The following is a 20146-nucleotide window of genomic DNA, read 5'->3' on the forward strand; positions in this document are numbered from 1 at the left end:
TAGTAATCTTTTAGCAAAGGACCCTCTGGAAGAGTGATCATAATATGATGAATTTCATATTCTGTTTGAGAATAATGTGGTTAAGTCTAAAACTAAGATCTTAATTTTAAACAAAGCCAATTATGGAGGTCTGAGGGAAAGTTGCCTAAGATTAATTTGGAAATTGATTAAAACATATGCCAGTAGATAAGCAACAACAAACATTAAAAAAATTATAATTCTCAAAAACATACATTCCTTTGAGGAATAAAACTCTACTGGGAAAGTGGTACAGCCATGGTTAACTAGAGAAGTTAAGGATAGTATTAGATTTAAAAAAGATGATACTCTCTCCAAAAAGAGTGGAAAGCCTGAGGATTGGGAGGGTTATTAAAAACCAGCAAAGGTGACCAAGAAATTGACAAAGAGGGAGATTGGTGAAATTAGACATGGGTCTTAGAGGTAGAGACAGGAGAAATTATAATGAGGAATAAGGAAATGGCAGAGATGTTGAACAAATATTTTGTGTCTGTCTTCACAATAGAGAACACAAAGTTCCCCAGTTTATTCAGCCTTTGCTGACAAGTATATCCTCTCTGTCCTTGTATCATCTTTGTGAATCATTTTGCACCTTCTCCTCTGCTGTAGATGCTTGTTTTGATATAGAGACCAGAACTGGTCTGGAGTTCTCTCCCCCAAAAGGCTGTTGGTGTTGGGAAAATTGAAGCTTTCAAGCTTGAGGGCAATAGATTTTTGTTAGGTAGGGGAATCAAGAGATATGGGGCTCGATTTTATGTCGGAGGTGTGGTTCCCGTCGTAAGGCCGAGAGCAATCCTCTGGGGTTTTTCAATTAAAGATTCATGAGCTGGGATCCCAGTCCCTTTAAAGAAGGGATCTCGCCTCCATGAGCTGCCGGCCAATCACAGGGCCAGCAGCTCAGTCGTATCGGCAGCACCACCGGGATTGGTGGCCACTGCTGGTACTGCAGAAGCCTCGTACCCAGGCCCAGCGCTGGAACCTCGGACAAGAGGTAGATGAGGCGATGTCGTGGGGCCAGTCCAGAAGGCCCTGGCAAGGAGGGACTGAGGTGTGATCTTGCAGTTCAGGGGGAGGGGAGGTCTCTGGGGTGAATTGGTTCCCTTTTGGGGTCCTCCGTGGGGCACAAATTTCCCACAGAGGAGGGACACCCCCCCAAGTCCGCAGGGAGGGTGCCTTGTGTTACAAGGCATCCTCCCTGCATGGTGGAGGCCCCCGCCCCTCCCCCCCACCCCCCCCCCCCCCCCCAGCTGCTGGTAAGATCCCAATGGCGGTGGGTCCAGGCCCTTAATTAGCAATTAATAGGTCACTTAAGGCCCTCAGTTGGCCTCTGGGATGGAAGGCCGTCGTCAGGCTATCCCGGCCCTGGGAAGAATGCTTGTCGATGGAGGCAACGGGCCCTTCACCCTGCCGCCCCCTGCTACCCATCGCGATTCTCTGTGCCTGCCCACCCCCCACGCCTCTGATCCCACCTCACAACGCCACACCTCAGCCTATTGAGTGAAGGCGAGTAAATAGAGTTGAGGTGCAGATGAGCCACGATCTAAAAAACAACTTGCCTTCAAATAGCACCTTTTACAACCACCACATATCTCAAAGCACTTTACAGCTAATTAAGTATTTTTTGAAATGTAGTCACTGTTTTAATGCAGGAAAGGCGGCAGCCAGTATCCGCAGAGCAATCTCACACGAACAGCAATGTGATAATGACCAGATAATCTGTTTCTGTGATGTTGATTGAGGGAAAAATATTGGCCAGGACACCAGGGATAAACCCTTCTGCTCTACTTTGCAATAGTGCCATGGAAGCTTTTACATCTACCCGTGCAAGCAGATGGGGCCTCTGTTTACATTTCATCTGAAAGACAGCACCTCTGACAGTGCAGAGCTCCCTCAGTACTGCATTGGAGTGTCAGTCTGATTTTTGTACTCAAGCCTTGGAGTGGGACTTGCACCCAAAGACTCAGAGGGAAGAGTGCTACCAACTAAGCCACAGCTGACACATAATCTAATTAAATGGTGGAGCATACTAGAGGGGCTGAATACTCTTGTTCTATTTTTATGATCTCTGTTGAGACTGATAACTCTAAAACAAGAGATATGAACTCCACAGACTAATTAAAGATTTACACAACACGATTTCACATTTTAAGACTTTTACTATAACAACTAAACTAAAAATCAACATTAACTAAACAGCACTTTATAAGTAGCTCATACACTACATTACAACGAAAGGAATTTCCCATTAACTTATTAACACACTCGAAAACCCCACACCACATTTATACGTTACACAGTGTTCTCCTCAAATTGGTATCTTTGCAGTTAAAAGTCGCAAACTCCTCCCAATTGCAATTAATTGGATCTCCCAGTCCTTATCAAAGCTAATGTCCTCTTTGCCCAATTCTTCCAAGCACATTTGACCTGGACCTTCGTTAATAAGGCAATCTCTGGTGACTCTCCTCCGCAAACCTTGAGCCTTCAAACTGGGGTCAAATTTTAGCAGTGTTTCCCTGTATCTGTGTCCTGAAAGCAGTTGCTTTCTCTCTCTCTCTCTCTTCTGAGGCTGCTGCTGCTGGTCTTCCTTATGGCCTGTCAGACATAGGAAAGCCTGTTGAATTTATCCAGAATCACGAGTCAATAGTTATTTGCCTTTTACAGTATCCAGAGTCCATAAGTCTGGTCATATCAAAACCACATGGACCTTCTTTTGGTTCCAGGTGTTAGCAATTACAACTCGAATTTGCATTTTTAAAGCCCCTGGCTCCTTGTTTACGATCTGAGAGTCTGGGAGAGCAAAACCCATTGTCCGTCAGGTGTTACAACTTTGTATTCTGCTTTCAAAAGGCTCTTTGATCTGAGTTCCTTGTTTGCATGGTAACCAAGATCCATGGCTTGTTTCTGGGCAGACTTGGTATGAGGCCACATGTCTCCTCTAAATCCTTTTTACAGTGCATTTAAAAATTGCAGTTTTTAAAACATAATCATACTACAAAGTCCAGTATTCATAACATTATGTCCCTGGGAAGTGTGTACAAACAAGACAATAATTAGTCCCAGGGAGAAGGCAGAGATGGATCATCCATTCGTCACTTCTGGCTGAAGATGGTTGCAAATGCCTCAGCCTTGTCTTTTGCACTCACATCCTGGACTCTGTCATTATTGAGGTCGGGGATGTTCTAGGAGCCTTCTCCTTCCATTAATTGTTCAATTGTCCACCACCATTAACAACTGTAAAGTTGCAGACCTATTTGCTGGTTGTCTTGTATTTGCTGGGTCGCTGAAGTCTAGGTTCACTTCAGTTTGAAGACATTGCTGATTTCTTAGTTCATTTTTCACAGGTGGAGGAGTTGTTTCAAAGGCACTCTCTTTTTTCTGCTGCAGTTGGCTTTCAACTTGTCTCAGCAGAGTGCCAATGTGTTAGCTGGAGTTGGTCTCTCTCTCTCGCTCTCTTTCAGCCTTGTGCTGGAATTCAAAATGGCTTTTGGTGTTGACCGTGTGGTTGGGAGACCAGACTCAATGTTGATGACTGAACTGGAAAGAACTCCCTTGTTCTTCAAAAAGATTACCTTTTAAGGTAAACTCATTAATTGTTAGTTTTTCTCATGTGACTTTAGGTTCCAGTTACTGATGGGCTTTACAATAGCTTTTGATGGACCCATTTTATGAAGATGGAGGCTGTTCATACTGTATTGTGGTAAGGGCAGCCGGAGACATAGAATCTGGGAGTGACTTTGTTTTAGCTTGTTTAGTGTATAGCTCACATCCATGTGTGATAAACTGTCTTATTTCTATGTAGATGGAGTTAATTGGTTTTAGTTCTTGTAGACATGGATGTGTGTTTTTGTGCAGCAGTTGATATGGGTCATGTGACTTGTCCTCCATTTTGTTGACAGCAAATGTAGCAGCCTTTTAAAAAATTGTTCTAATTTTTTAACTCTTCAGTTTATTTTTGTATTTTCATCATTGCACTTCTCGTGAGCATGACAGTATAGTGAAAAAAATTCAATGCCCCACATGACTTAACATCTAACTGAACGAACGAACATTCATATTAAAATCAAATTACAGCCCAGTTACAATGAAGATACGAATGCTAGTGTTTTATTGTTTAACATGTAAGAAGCCGTCGAATGAACCTCAATAATAAATGGAAGTAGGTGCCTCCACTCATAAATCACCTCGTGTACACAATATCCAAACCTTTAATAGCATGTTATATTGTGACTCGGCATGCAGTTCAAACTCTATTTAGAATCCGAAAAGGTAGATTGAGTGGATCATTCCACGTTATACTGAAGACATTCAGGCTTCTCTTGCATTGTTGTTCCATCTGTCCAAGTACACTTACATAGTGAAGTTGAAGGGATGCTAATAATAGAGTAACTGTCGTGTGATGTGTTTGGAAGATGGGCAATGAATGGAAGAGGGAGATTCATTGGTTACATTAAGGGTGGTATTCAGTCCCAAGTTCACTGTCAGGATATTCATTTGCATCAGCTGCTGAGGTTTTACCAACCTTAAATCCTAGAATTAACCTGAATATGCTGACTTTTGGAGATCGGATTTTATTCAATTTATGAGCTAATCTGACCTTTGAAACACTAAATAACCATGACATTGATTATGCTTCTTAAAGGCATTCATTCTTGGGAAGAAGTCCAAAAGTGCCAGGATTGCATACATTTTTGTTAAATATGTTCTTGGTTTCAAGTTAAGGACACAGGGAATGTAACATATATTTGGATTTGAGAATCTTTGAATCAGATAATCAGAGAACTGTCTACTGCACTAAATTGAACAGCTTTCACTATTCCATCAAAATCTTAACTAGAATATAACATATTAATAGTTGTAATATGATGAAAATTAGAATCATAGAAATATAGAATGGTTACAGCAGAGAAGGAGACCTTTTGGGCTGTCATATCTATACTGGCTCTCAGCAAGAGCAAATCAGCTAGTCCCACTCCCCCGCCTTTTCCCTGTAGCTCTGCAAATTTTTTCTCTTCAAGTAATTATCCAATTCTCTTTTGAAGGCCATGATTAAATCTGCCTTCCATCACATTCTCGGGCAATGCATTCCAGATACTAACCACTCGCTACATTAAAAAGATTTTCCTCGTGTGGCCATTGCTTTTTTGCCTTAAATCTGTGTCCTCTGGTTCTTGATCCTTCCGCCAATGGGAACAGTTTCTCCCAATCTATTCTGTCCAGACCCTTCATGATTTTGAACACCTCTATCAAATCTCCTCTTAATCTTCTCTTCTCCAAGGAAAACAGTCACAGCTTCTACAAACTATCCACATAACTGAAGTTCCTTATCCCTAGAACCATTCTCATGAATCATTTCTGCACCCTCCCTAATGCCTTCGTATCCTTCCTAAAGTTTGGTGCCCAGCACTGGACACAATACTCCAGTTGAGGCCGAACCAGTGTTTTATATAGGTTTATCATAACTTCCTTGCTTTTGTATTCTATTCCCCTATTTGTAAAGCCCAGGTTCCCATATGCTTTATTAACCGCTTTCTCAACCTCCCCTGCCACCTTCAATGATTTGTGCACATAGACCCCAACGTCCCTCTGCTCTTGTACCATCTATAGAATTGTACCCTTTATTTTATATTGCCTCTCCTCGTTCTTCCTACCAAAATAAATCATTTCACACTTCTCTGCATTAAATTTCATCTGCCACTTGTCAGCCCATTCCACCAGCCTGTTGATATCTTTTTGAAGTTTATCACTATCCTCCTTACAGTTTACAATACTTCCATGTTTTGTGTTATCTGTAAATTTTGAAATTGTGCCCTGTACACCCAAGTCTAGGTCATTAACATATATCAAGGAAAGCAGGAGTCCTAACACCGATCCCTGGGGAACCACACATCCAGTCCGCAAAACAACCATTCACCAATACTCTTTGATTCCTGTCGCTACTGCGACTGTCCCTTTTATTCCATGAGGTCTAACTTTGCTGACAATCTGTTGTGTGGCATTTTATCAAATGCCTTTTGGAAGTCCGCATACACCACATCAACCGAATTACCCACATCAACCGAATTACCCTCATCAACCCTCTCTGTATTACCTCATCAAAAAGTTCAAGCAAGTTAGTTAAACACAATTTGCCCTTAGTAAATCTGTGCTGACTTTCCTTAATTCATGTTTGTCCAAGTGACTGTTAATTGTGTCCCGAAATATCGTTTCTAAAAGCTTTCCCACCTCTAAGTTAAAACTGACTGGCCTGTAGTTGCTGGGCTTGTCCTTACACCCTTTTCTGAACAAGGGTGTAACATTTGCAATTCTCCAGTCCTATGGCATCATCCCTTTATCTAAGGAAGTTTGGAAGATTTTTGCCAGTGCCTCTGCAATATCCACCATCACATCCCTTGGCATCCTTGGATGCATCTCATCTGGTCCTGGTGACTTATCAACTTTCGGTACAGCCAGCCCATCTAATACCTCCTCTTTATCAATTTTTAATCCATCTAGTGTCTCAACTACCTCCTCTTTCACTATGACTTGGGCAGCATCTTTTTCCTTGGTAAAGACAGATGCAAAGTATTCATTTAGAACCTCAGCCATGCCCCCTGCCTCCATGTATAAATCCCCTTTTACGTCCCTAATCACCCCTACTCCTCCTTTTTCCACCTTTTTACTATTTTTATACTTATAGAAGACTTTTGGATTCCCTTTTATGTTAGCCGCCAGTCTCTTTTCATAATCTGTCTTTGTTTCTCTTATTTGGTTTCTCACTTCTCCTCTGAACCTTCTATATTCACCCTGGTTCTCAATTGGATTATTCACCTGACACCTGTCATATGCACCCCTTTTCTGCTTCATCTTACTCTCTATCTCTTTCATCATCCAGGGAGCTCTGGTTTTGTTTGCCCTTTCCCTCTCGTGGGAATGTACCTTGACTGCGCTGGAACTATCTCCTCTTTAAAGGCAGCCCAATGTTCAGTTATAGTTTTGCCTGCCAATCTCTGATTCCAATTTATCTGGGTCAGATCTGTTCTTACCCCATTGTAGTTGGCCATCCCCCAATTAATTATTTTTACTCTGGATTGCTTCTTGTCCTTTTCCAAAGATAATCTAAACCTTATGATCCTATCATCACTATCCCCTAACAGTTCCCCTGTTGACAGTAGATCCACTTGACCCACCGAATTCCATAGAACCAAATCCAGTAATGCCTCCTTTCCCATTGAACTGCAAACATACTGATGTAGAAAATTCTCCTCAACACGCTCTAGAAACTCTTGCCCCTATCTTCTCTTATACTATTACTATCCCAGTCTATACTAGGATAATTAAAGTCCCTACTATGACTTCTCCATAATTCTTACACCTCTCTGTAATTTTCTTGCAATTTTCCTCCTCTGTGTCTTTCCCACTAGTTGGTGGCCTATAGAATGTAATGTACCTCTTTTGTTTCTTAGCTGTAATCATGTAGATTCTGTCCTTGACCCCTGTAGGACATCTCTCTCCAGCACTGTAATGTTCTCTTTAATTAATACAGCTACCCTTACTCCCCTTCTTTCTTTCCCTGGATAGCTTGTATTTTTATTATTTAGTATTCCATCCTGTCCTTATTTGAGCCAGGTCTCTGTAGACACCACAACATCATGGGCTGAATTTTACGGACTCCCTGACGTTGGGGGTTCTGGCTGTTGGGGGTAGGGGGGCAGAAAATGCCTCCGGGAGAGACCCACCATGGACCTCAATGCCAGGAAGGCCTGGCCTATTTGCTAGCGGCGGAGAGGCCTTGTGACGCCAGCCCCCTGCCCCCCGCCACTCCGGCCGCTCAGTGATGGAAGCCCAATTTAAATATTTTAATTCATTAAAATAAACAAATCAATTAGTGTTACCCTCCCGCCGTCTGTCTCTGAGCGATCTTTGTGCCGAAGGCCGGCACTTCCGCACCTTCGGATCCCTGTCTGTGGAACTGAGGTGGAAAACTAGTGGGGAGCGGGGAGCAGGTAAGTTTCTCGGTGGGGGAAGCAGGGTCAAACTCATATTATTGGTGTAGGGGATGGAGGGAAGGGTTATAGTGTAATGTTTATGCACTTTGGGGGGGTAAGGTCAGTGGACAAGGTAAGTGTTTTTGGGGGGAAGGGAGCAAATAATTAATTCTATGGTTATTGCAGAAGTGGGAGAGGGGCAAGATAAATTTATTTAACTTTTTTACATCAATGTACCTTTAAATATTTAAATGGAAGGTTGGGCTCGAAGCCCTTTAAATATGGCGTCAGTGCCTGTGCACAGGCAACTGACACCATAGCCAGGGACGGACAGCATGCCCCCTCCACATCACCGGGGGTGGGGGGACGATCCACCCCGGCTATTTAATGAGCCGCCGCACTTAATAATGTGGCGGCTCCAAGACATGCAGTCCACACGGGCGGGCCGCCATTGTTTTCAGTGGTGGGACTATAAATTTCAGCCCCATATGTCCACGTGGCTGTCTGCGCCTGCAGCTCACCAACCTTATTTACCACACTTCGTGCATTCACATACATGCACAGTATACCTAATTTAGACCTTATTACATTCCCTCTTACTCTGACCGCACCTAAAACCTTACTATTTCCTAATCTCGTGCTATCTGTCTCTCCCAATTCTCTGTGCACCTTGGTTTACCTCTCTAATGTTACCTCCGGGTTCTCACACCAAGTTAGATTAAATCCTCCCCAATTGCACCAGCAAATTGCCGCACCAGAATATTGGTCCCGGCTCTGTTCACAGAATCACAGAATCATTACAGTGCAGAAGGAGGCCATTCGGCCTATCGTGTCTGCACTGGCTCTCCGAAAAAGCAGTTCCCTCAGTTCCATTCCCCTGCCTTCTCCCCATAACCTTGCACATTCTTCCATTTCATATAACTGTCTCATTCTCTTTTGAATGCTGCAATTGAACCTGCCTCAACCACACTCGCAGGCAGCACATTCCAGACCTTAACCACTCGCTGCGTGAAAAAGTTTTTCCTCATGTCATTTTTACTTCCCTTACCAAATACTTTAAATTTGTGCCCTCTCGTTCTCAATCCTTTCAAGAGTGGGAGCCGTGTCTCTCTATCTACTCTGTCCAGACCCTTCATGATTTTGAATACCTCTATCAAATCACCTCTCAGCCTTCTCATCTACAAGGAAAACAGTCCTAACTTCTCCAATCTATCTTCATAACTAAAATTCCTCATCCTTGGAACCATTCTCATGAATCTTTTCTGTACTCTTTCCAATGCCCTCACGTCTTTCACAGAATCACGGAATCATTACAGAATTACAGAATGCAACCTGCAACCTGTCTGGCCTGTACAAATCCCAACTTCCACAGAACTGGTCCCATTTCCCAGGATCTAAAGCCTTCTCTCCTGCACTATCTCTCCAGCCATGCATTCATTAAACTCTATCCTCCTATTTCTATACTCACTTGTGTGTGGTACCGAGAGTAATACTGAGATGACTACCTTTGAGGTCCTGCTTGCTAGTTTCCTTCCTAGCTCCCTAAACTCTGCCTGTAGGACCATATCCCTCTTTCTACCTATGTCGGTGATACCGATATAGACCATGACTGCTGGCTGTTCACCCCCACCCCCCCTCAGAGTGTTCTGCAGCCACTCAGTGACATCCTTGACCCCGGCATCAGGGAGGCAACACATAATTCTGGATTCACGTCTGCGGCCGCAGAAACACTGTTAACTGTTGAATCCCCTATCACTACTGCTTTTCCACTCATCCTCCTGCCGCCTGTATAGCTGAGCCAGCTGTGGTGCTGGGGACTAGGCTCTGGCTGCACACCCCAGAGGAACCATCATTCTCACCAGTATTCAGAATGTGAGACTGATTGGAGAGTGAGATGCACTGAGGGGACTCCTGCACTACCTGCCTGGTCCTTCTTGACTGCTTGGTGGTCACCCATTTGCTCTCTGCCTGCATACCCTTAAGCCACACCTATAAACACGCTATCCATAAAGCTCTCATTCTTGCGGATGCACTGCAGTGATGCCAGCTGCTGCTCCAGCTCCAAAGTCTGGAGCTCAAGCTGCTACAATTGATGATAGTTCCTGCAGATGTAGTGAGTTCCCACATGGAACAGGATGTGCACTCCATGGATCCAAACTGCCTTGCCATGCTTCTATCTATGACACTATTAACTGACTTAACAGAAATAAACTTAAGACTTAAATAAATAAACACTCAGCAGCTACTCACCAATCAGCTCCTTCACTTGTGCAAATGTCACTTTAGTTGTTTTTATTTCTCTCCCTGTCACTTGTGCTCCATTACCTCTGGGCTGTCCGACTTTTAAACTAATTAACCAGATGCTAAAAAATACTAAACACACAAGTGGTATATAGATACTGAACTTATATACCTACTTAAAAAAAAAACTTTGGGTTCTGATTTTCCTCCCTCTCACTATTGTGATATCACTCTGACGTCACTTTTTGATTTCTCCTGTGTTTGATTTGGCTCCTGCTGCTTTTTGAATCTCTGCTCTGCCCCTGCTCCTTTATATTCTTTGTCAGGGCAAATGTAATTTAATAATTGAGAAGTGGCACTGTATGTCAATGTTACAAAGTCAGAATTGCTGCACAAACAACATGGAACTTCTGAAATTCTATGTTCATTTTATGTAATTGCTTTTGATTGCTATTTTGCGAGAGAGAGGGTTAAACAAAATTAACTGCAGATTAATTCACTGAGATTCATTGAAATGTTTTCTGTATATACATGGAGAGCAGGCTTCCATAGTAACCTTAATTTAAAGTTACCAGAAGTATACACAAATTATGGTCAATTATCTATCTCATTCACTGCTCGCAAGTTTGGAATTTCATAGCAAACCTCATAAAATTGGCACCAAATGTAAGAAACAACTCCCCAGTCATTTGGTACAAAAATAGTCATTTTCATATATTTTTAAATTGTTATGTAGTTTTTAGGTATTACTATCCTTGTATTATCTGGCGGGCAGCCATAAAGGCGGGGCTAAAGTGTGGCGAGTCGAAGAGACTTAGCAGTTGGCAGGAAAAAAGACAGAGACTGTGTAACAGCCCCGACTAACAAATTTTTCTGCAGCACCTGTGGAAGAGCCTGTCACTCTAGAATTGGCCTTTACAGCCACTCCAGGCGCTGCTCCACACACCACTGAACACTTCCAGGCGCTTATTCATTGTCTCTCGAGATAAGGAGGCCAAAGAAGAAGATCCTTGTATTGTCATTAGTCCTTTGGGTTACAGCTTGTCTGTGTTTTGTAATTTTAACTTATCAATGCAACCCTCTTTGAAAATGAGTTCAGAACTAAAGCCAAGTCAACAAATAAACAGTGATTCAATTTGAAATCTTGAGCTCAAATTAATGTTGCCTAATTAGTTGAGTTTGGGCAGGTTTAACCCAGTTCTTAGCGGTTGTCGGCCCAGTGCAAAAGCACTACTTGGCATTAATGTTGAAATCATTTCGAGAGAACATTAGCAATGGCCAGTGTGGAAAACAGTTCTATCCATAGTGGTGCTGAAGAGAATGCTCCTTGGACAGTGAACTTTACTCTGCCCCTCAGCTGTGCTTTTCCTGACCTAGGGGTGTTCGGTGCTGAAATGCAGTAAGTTTTCCTTTGCCCAGTATTGCCATCTATCATTAATAAATATAAAGGGCTGAATTTTATTAGCGTGCTGCACATTGCGGCAGCACACTTTGACCAAGTTCACAGACCTGAAAGTTAACTCTGCTTCTCTCTCCACAGATGCTACCAGACCTGCTGAGTTTCCCCAGCACTTTCTGCTTTGCTGCCACATACTTACCCTGCTGTGTCCCAGTGTCCTGTGAAGTTGCGATCCTCTTCTTCCACTCAAGTGTAACATTCCTTCTTGTAGGCATGCTGCACCTACGTGAATAATCTTAATTTTGCACATACCAGGACGTGAGACTTAAATGTACCATAAAAGGCAAATACACAACAGAAATAAAGCCATAATTGAAGAATATCTACATACGATGGGCTTCTAATCATCTGACTGTGAAAAGCTGCAGACTAATATGCATTTGGAATCTGTATCCATTTCTCTGCTAACTGTTATGTGAAAAGACATGTAACTGAAATTAAATGATCTTGTAAAGAACTAGGAAAATATGTTCATACTCTAGCTGCATTGCCAATTAGAAATATTACACCAATAATTATGATCATCTGCTGCAGAAGCAAAATGTACATGAACATGTGTCAATGTGTAATAGATAAAAAACCATGACAACGGCACAGATTTCCTCAGGAGTCTTGCGTTGGTTTTCTAACATGTGCAAGAAAAACCTTGCAGCCAGAAGTTAGAGCAATTACACTGTGGAGTCACCTTTGCATTTAAAGGACCACACCAAAAACCGAGGATGGCAGAGCGGTGGCCCCACAGTTCAGCGAAGCCTCCCTGGTCACTCTCCTCCAGGCTTTGCAGGCAATGCAGGAGGTCCTTTTCCCCAGTGATGGTAAGAAGAGGCCCTCCCGTCTGACAAAGGCAGCCTGGCTGGAGATGGCAGAGGAGGCGAGTAGCCATGAAGTCAAAGGGTCCAATGCCGAAAGAGGATTAACGATCACTCCCCCAGCCAGCCGAGGCCCTCTATACCTCGTGCATACATGGCACGACCGCAAAAGTCATCCACAGCAAAGGGCAATCATATCAGCAGCCTTCCTACATTCAGGCTGATAGCGCAGAAGTGGCAGCATGTAGGAGCATCCGCAAGCATTCCCAAAAAGCACTGTGACACAAAAGGGTCTACATGGGTGACACAACAATGTAGAATGGCTGAAATCAAAATCTTCTTCACTAACATGTGCATTGCTTTTACTGTGTGAATGAAGTGTGCCAGTATGTACTGATCGTGGCTCCTCCCATTACATCATTGGCCTTTCAGAACTGCCAATGTATAGAATAATATCATTGCCATGCCAGTATCACTTATGTGCGTCTCCACGGATGCAGTCACATGGACAGTGGCTCAGTTTGCTGCTGCCTGTAATGGTGGAAGCATAGATGTTGCAGATGCCTGCTGAACAACAGGTGAACGAGGGTGCTGTGTGGCTTGCAGAGCCCACAGTGGTTCCGATGGCATGGAGAACCTTTGATCAATGAGGTGCTGCCATGCATCCCTAGCTCACTGCTGTGCCCTACTTGCGGCACCTGGATGCTCTCTGTCCTCCCATGTGCCTTTCCTGCTGTAAGTCCTCAGTGTCTTCAGTGTCCGAGGATGAGTCCTGCTCATGTCTCTCTTCATCCTGCAAGGCCTCCCCCTATTGAATGTGTAGTTGTACAGAGCACAGCAGACAGCAATGATGAAAGCTACCCTTTCCGGCTCGTACTGCAGGGCACCACCCGATCTATCCAGGCACATTTTCAGCATGCCGATCACCTGCTGAATGGTGGCTCTTGTAGCTCTGTGGCTGGCATTGTATCTCTCTTCTGCAGCAGTGGTGGGTGTCTCATTGGTGTCAGGTGCCATGTATGCAAGGGGTAGCCCTTGTTTCCAAGAAGCCATCCCTTCATCTGAAGCATTTCAGTGAACAACAATGGCAGATGGGACTGGCGCAGGATGAAGGCATCATGGCAGCTGCCTAGAAAGCTGGCAAAGATTTTCATGAATCGTTTCTGGTGATCACATATGAGCTGCATGTTGATTGAGTGGAAGCCCTTACATTTATGTATTCAGCTGGTCACCTGGAGGGAGCCTTGATGGCCACATGGGTGCAATCTATAATAAGAACAAGAAATGCTGGAAATACTCAGCAGGTTTGGCAGCATCTGTGGAGAGAGAAGCAGAGTTAATGTTTCAGGTCAGTGACCCTTCATCAGAATCTATGCAATCTATGTCACCTTGCACCTGTGGGAGTCCCGCGATGGAGCCAAAACCGATGGCCTGGACCTGGCTTTCATGGTCCGTTGTGAAGTGCATATCATCACCAGCCGTCCGGGACAGGGCGTCAGTGACCTCCCTGATGCAGCGGTGCACTGCCGACTGTGTGACCCCTAAAGCTCTCCGGTGGGCCCCTGAAATGATGCAGAGGCTTAAAATTGAGAGCCACTGTCACTTTGAGGGCCACAGGCATAGGATATCCCCCAAAGCCCCTGGCATGCAGGTCATCGTTCAGCAGGGCACAGAGATGTGTCATCACCTCTCTCGACATCCGCAGTTGCCTCTGACACTGGCGCTCTGACATCTGTAGGTATGTCATGCTGGAGCTGTAGGTGCATGGCAATCTGTAGTGGCGAGCTCTCCTTGGGTGCTGCTGCTCACGATCGGAGGCCTCTATGTGGGCTGCATCTGCCTGTTGGTTTGCCTGTGGCGTATATGGATCCTCACAAGAAGCGGATCAATTAATATAGGGTGAACCATCCCCATCTCCAAGTTGCAATTAAACTCAGTTCCTTCACTTCTTCGAAGGTTCCTGACAGAGCAGAGATTGATGTTGAGTGGTACATCAGGTGCTTTCATGCAGCAGCTATGTGGCATGGCATTGCCCGTCTTAGCTCCCAGTAAGAGTGGCACCACATGACCACAGAAAGATTGTACAAGCTGCATCAATTGGCACACCAGACATACAGGGTGAATTGAGTGCCATTGCTCCGTCACTGACAGAGGCAATCAATGGCACAGATCTGGCAACCTTTACGGAGGGCGGAATCGCAGTGGCTCCTTACACATCTGCAGACGTGACCCCTGTAATCCCATCCCCCCTCGCACCTCCCTTTCAGTATGCAGAGTTGAGACCCCTGTAATCACCGTTCCCTCCGCCTTTCAAGTATGCAGAGTTCAGACCCATGTAATCCCCCACTCCCTCCTCCCTTCAAGTATGCAGATTTCAGACCCCTGTATATCTGGACTTAGTTTCACTGTCGAGTACTTCTGCTTCTGATGTCCCGTCAGCTTTTATGTTCATGAAATGTGGAAGTATGGAGCAAGAGGCAGCGGGATGCATAATCAGGAGAGGTAAGTAGTGCTTTACATATGGTAGTTGGGGCCCTGTCGCCCAGTGGCGGGGGGGGGCTGCACCAAGGTCCCGCCGCCAGCGGTGATATGCGGTGGGGCCTTCTCAACGTTGGGGGTCAAGGCGGGCCTCCCCCGGCAGAATTTTATGGGTCCCCCCACCATGATCCCCGAAGTCGAGGGGCTGGTAAAGTTTAGCCCAAAGTATCACCAAACACAAATAACTAGAGCAGATAAGGTTATCCTATTGTTTTTCAGCAATCACATTTTTTTGGTTTATAATGATTTTGAAAGCTGACAGAATATTCAAACATAGACTTTGAAAGTACATTGAAACTTCATTAAGCACTGTTAGCCCCAGTTGAGGGCACCTTAATGTGATGCTCTAAATCATTATATGGCATTGACCAAACACTCCCTTTAGCATCGCAGTAATCTTACAACATTTACTATTACTGTTTGGCCCTAGGTCGTGATTTTAGAAATCTGAAAAGGACCAGGATAAGAGGCACTGAGTCAATAGCAGTGGAAAACGTGATCAAATATTAATAATGATGGAACAGTGTAGACTGATGGAGGAATTGACTTGTGGCCTTGTCCTTGATCTGATTTCCATGGGCTAACACAGATGGTTATCCTTTACTACTTAAAACAGAAGAAAAGTCTATGGGAATTACTTTGAATTTAGGGTACACAACTTGCTTCCCTTTTAGCTATAAGTAGATTGATGTAGGAAAACATAGGGCATCCAAGAGCAGGAATTTATTTTATCAGGGAATGCTGGCTATGTCATTTGTATTGATTCCAAGATAATGAACTTTTTCAATCTGATAAATAGGAAGAGAGGAGACTTATCATGGCAACTATATGAAAAGTAATATAAGAATTGCTGCAGAGGGAGAATGAGCAAGGACAAGTTCAATTAATAGAACCCACTTGCAGCCATATCTCAAGACTGGCTTTAAAACTATTTTTAGCAATCGAGAGTAATGACCAAATTCTTTGAAATTGTAGCTGTCTTGGTTGTAATGAATCTTTGTGTTTCTCCAAAGGAATCTATAAGAATGAGGGGTGGTCTGCTCCTTTCCATTTCAAGACAGTACCCCGCTGCCAAGTAAACAGATTTCTATTAAAATTGGTCTGTCACCAACCCTATAGCCCAAACATTCATGGAGACAATCTTTAGATATTTACAGCCAAGAGACTTGATAATTAACTGCATAAACTGGACTTCTAATATGTGACAGACCCTCATGATATGGCAAAATATCAGGGCCCCAAAAATCCATGGAGGTTGCACTGGACTTGCACTGTAACTGATGGGAGTCCAGTAGAACCTGCCCAGGAAAGCAGGGATCTGGTTTCACTGGGTCTTCACCATTTATGGGATTTTCTGGCCACACCTAGAAGGTGTGGAATCTCCACCCACCCTAACAAGAAAATAATGCCAAGGGGGTGCCCACATGGGCAGAGCCAGAAGCAGTGGCTTTCCTGCTGCACTCACTCAGTCAGGACCTGTTTTTGGACTGGAGGAAGGTACAGCAAGTGAGATGATGCATACCTGCTTTCAAATGGCTAGTAGTAGGTTCTATCAGTAATGTCTAGGTCAACAAAATAGCCTTGGAGCCTTGAAGAATGGCCCTAATTTTGATTTTAAAAAGCGAGATTGACTTTTTACACATGGAGTCAAGGGAAGACTTTTTGCACATGGAGTCAAGGGAAGGCTTTTAAAAAATATATTGTTTCCAGGATGTGGGCGACACTGAAAAGACCCTATTTATTACCCATCCCAACCTGACCTGAGAAGGTGGTGGTGAGCAATCTACTATAAACTGCTGCAGTTCTTGCAGCGATGGAGCTCCCATCATGGTGTTAGGTAGAGAATGCTGAGATTCTGACCCAACAATGCTGAAGGAACAGTGATATATGTCCATGTCAGGATGGTGTGTGACTGGGAGGTGAACTTGGCTGTGATGGTGCTCCCATAATGCTTTTGCCCTAGGGTGAAGGTGGCCATGAAGTAACCTTGGTAAGATTCTGCAGTGTACCCTGTAAATCATACTTACTATAATTACAGTGCACTGGTGGTGGAGTGAGTGAACAATGAGTTCAGTGGGTTAGGCACATACCAAGCAAACTGCTATATTCTGGATGGTGTCAAGCCTCATGAGTGTTGTAACTAGACCATCCAGGCAAGTGGTGAGTATTTCATAAAATTCCCAGTGCTGATATGGCTGGTCCTAGTTTGACTTCTGGTCAATGTGAGCCCCAGGGTGCTGATTGTGGGAGACTTGGCAATGGTTATACTATTGAAGGTGTTGTGATGTCTGACTTTTCTCTTGTTTGAAGTGGTCATGCCATGGCACTTATATGATGGAAATGATACTTTCCACTTGTCAGCCCAGGATGTTATCCAGGTCCTGCTGTAAGTTGACATGGTCTGCTCGATGAGTTGTGAATGGTGATGAACACTGTAGAATTGCCAGAAAAGAATCATCAGAGAACAGCCTCACCCCTGGCCTTGTGATGGAGGAAAGGTCAGTCACTTTTTAATGTCATGAGGAGTGAACCGAATTGGCTGGGTATGTCTTTCCATGGTGGTGGGGACCTCAGGAAGAGACCAAGTAGGATTACCTACTCCTGTTATGTTGGCAATATCATCCACTCCCATATCTATGCCATTTAAAAGAAAATGAAATTCACTGTTGTCATAAGAATTTGTTTTTTTATTTGAAAGCTTAGAATTCTGTGTGTTTTTAAAAGACTGAGAAAAAGGATTTTCTGTGAACATTGAATGTTGAAACATGGTGTTTGAACTGAGTGGGACAGACTGCAAGACACCTGTTCCAAACAACAGCAAGGGAAATGACAGGTCACATGACTTGATTGTTAGAGTTTCAGTTTCACTTTTGGCTTTGTGAAAGACCAGTGAGCTGAGCATGTAGTGAAGTCTGGCTGGGACTTGCTTGCAGACCAGAAAAAAACCTACTCTCTGTAAGAACATAGAACATAGAACAGTACAGCACAGTACAGGCCCTTCGGCCCACGATGTTGTGCTGAACCTTTAACCTACTCTCAGATCAAACTAACTACCGACCCTTCATTCTACTATCATCCATGTACCTATCCAAGAGTCGCTTAAATGCCCCTAATGTATCTGCTTCTACTACCACCGCTGGCAGCACATTCCACGCACCCACCACTCTCTGTGTAAAGAGCCTACCTCTGACATCTCCCCGAAACTTTCCTCCAATCACCTTAAAATTATGCCCCCTGGTGATAGCCCTTTCCACCCTGGGAAAAAGTCTCTGGCTATCCACTCTATCTATGCCTCTCATCATCTTGTACCCCTCTATCAAGTCACCTCTCATCCTTCTTCGCTCCAATGAGAAAAGCCCTAGCTCCCTCAATCTTTCTTCGTAAGACATGCCCTCCAGTCCAGGCAGCATCCTGGTAAATCTCCTCTGCACCCTCTCTAAAGCTTCCACATCCGTCCTATAATGAGGCGACCAGAACTGAACACAATATTCCAAGTGTGGTCGAACCAGGGCCCTATAGAGCTGCAGCATAACCTCGCAGCTCTTAAACTCAATCCCCCTGTTAATGAAAGCCAACACACCATACGCCTTCTTAACAACCCTATCAACTTGGGTGGGAACTTTGAGCGATCTATGGACATGGACCCCAAGATCCCTCTGTTCCTCCACACTACCAAGAATCCTGTCTTTAAGTCTGTATTCTGCATTCAAATTCGACCTTCCAAAATGAATCACTTCACACTTTTCCAGGTTGAACTCCATCTGCCACTTCTCAGCCCAGCTCTGCATCCTGTCAATGTCCCGTTGCATCCTACAACAGCCTTCCACACTATCCACAACTCCAGCAACCTTCGTGTCATCGGCAAACTTGCTAACCCAGCCTTACACTTCCTCATCCAAGTCATTTATAAAAATCACAAAGAGCAAAGGACCCAGAACAGATCCCTGCGGAACACCACTGGTCACCGAGCTCCATGCTGAATACTTTCCTTATAATCCAAGTAGTTATCAGAAGGCTTGCCTCTCTTGTAAAAAGAAGGCTTGCCTTTATTGTAAAAAGAAATTCTACATTGAGGTGGTGGCTGTGGTCTGCCTGGAGAGGAAAAGACCCAGGAAAAGAGGATTTGCTGCTGTCTGTGGAGGAAGGTTCCTTTGCTGAGAGGAAGCCCTGCATTTTTAAAGGTAGCAGATCCTATTGCCTCCAGTCTCTGGAAAATCTCTGCCTCAGGAGTGATTCCTGTTGCCTCTTATGTCTTGGGAGATCCTGAAAGCTCAAGAAAGGTTCTATTGCTAGACTACAATTTCAAAACCCAAGTAGACCTGTTGCTATACCCTTTGCTGAAAGATCTGTGTGATGCCTGCTGCAGATGAAATACCGTGAATGCTCACCTATGACAGACTGTTTATCAATCTCGCCTAGAGAGACTTTGAGTGGCATCCAACTATTTGACTCTGGTACACCTCATTGACCTGGAAATATCCTACCAGAACGTTACAACCTAATTATTCTATTATTCTTAAGAAACAGTTGTAACCCAAAACATCTTTTTAAAACCAGTTAACCATTTTTTCTGAATGTATGTGTGTGTGCATGAGGGTTCAGAAGAATTAGAAGTTTGAAAAGAATTCTTTCACATATAGATTTATCTCATTACTGTTTAAGACTATGTTTATTAATAAATAGTTAATTTTGTTATTGTTTAAAGAAACCTGGTTTTGTGTGCTTTATTCTGTTGGATAAATAGTGTTTGATTTGGCTACTTTCTGGTAGGTGGGAAACTTTACTATTATGCTTTGACCTGTGGAGTAGTGGGACTGAATTAACAGTGCATTACTCCCGCCTTGGTTGTAACACTGTGCACAGATATAAACCACAGTGCATTTCAGCATTTTTGTAAAAGTTGCTGACCATCACTAAGATCCAAAACATGTGCTGGCATAGCCTGTACGTCAGCTCCAGGCTGATAAAACTCTAGCAGAGTAAGTTGGAACATTATTCCAGATATAGAAGCAACTTGAACAACAGAATTAGATAAATAGCAGTTTATCAGTGTAATTGAGAGTCTGGTGAGATTTTTTGTGTAGTTGCTCTGCATGCAGGATTACTCGTGGTACTTT

At 43.8% G+C, this 20146-nt stretch overlaps 1 protein-coding gene across 3 annotated transcripts in view; it reads left to right on the top strand.

Moving 5' to 3' along the window:
* gtdc1 (glycosyltransferase-like domain containing 1) overlaps positions 1–20146 on the top strand; it is an 872535-nt gene that overhangs the window by 762385 nt on the left and 90004 nt on the right. Inside the window, exon 10 of one of the 3 annotated variants that reach the window (XM_068034993.1) lies at positions 11764–12139. The exons of 1 other annotated variant lie outside the window; for it this stretch is intronic. In XM_068034993.1, the coding sequence (XP_067891094.1) occupies positions 11764–11916 (153 nt within the window). In that variant the 3' untranslated portion in view covers positions 11917–12139. Of the gene's footprint in view, positions 1–11763; positions 12140–20146 lie in introns of those variants that run through there. One more of the 3 variants, XM_068034996.1, reaches the window with a different exon arrangement.

This window comes from Heterodontus francisci, chromosome 7 (genome assembly GCF_036365525.1).
Source record: "Heterodontus francisci isolate sHetFra1 chromosome 7, sHetFra1.hap1, whole genome shotgun sequence".
NCBI lineage: Eukaryota > Metazoa > Chordata > Chondrichthyes > Heterodontiformes > Heterodontidae > Heterodontus > Heterodontus francisci.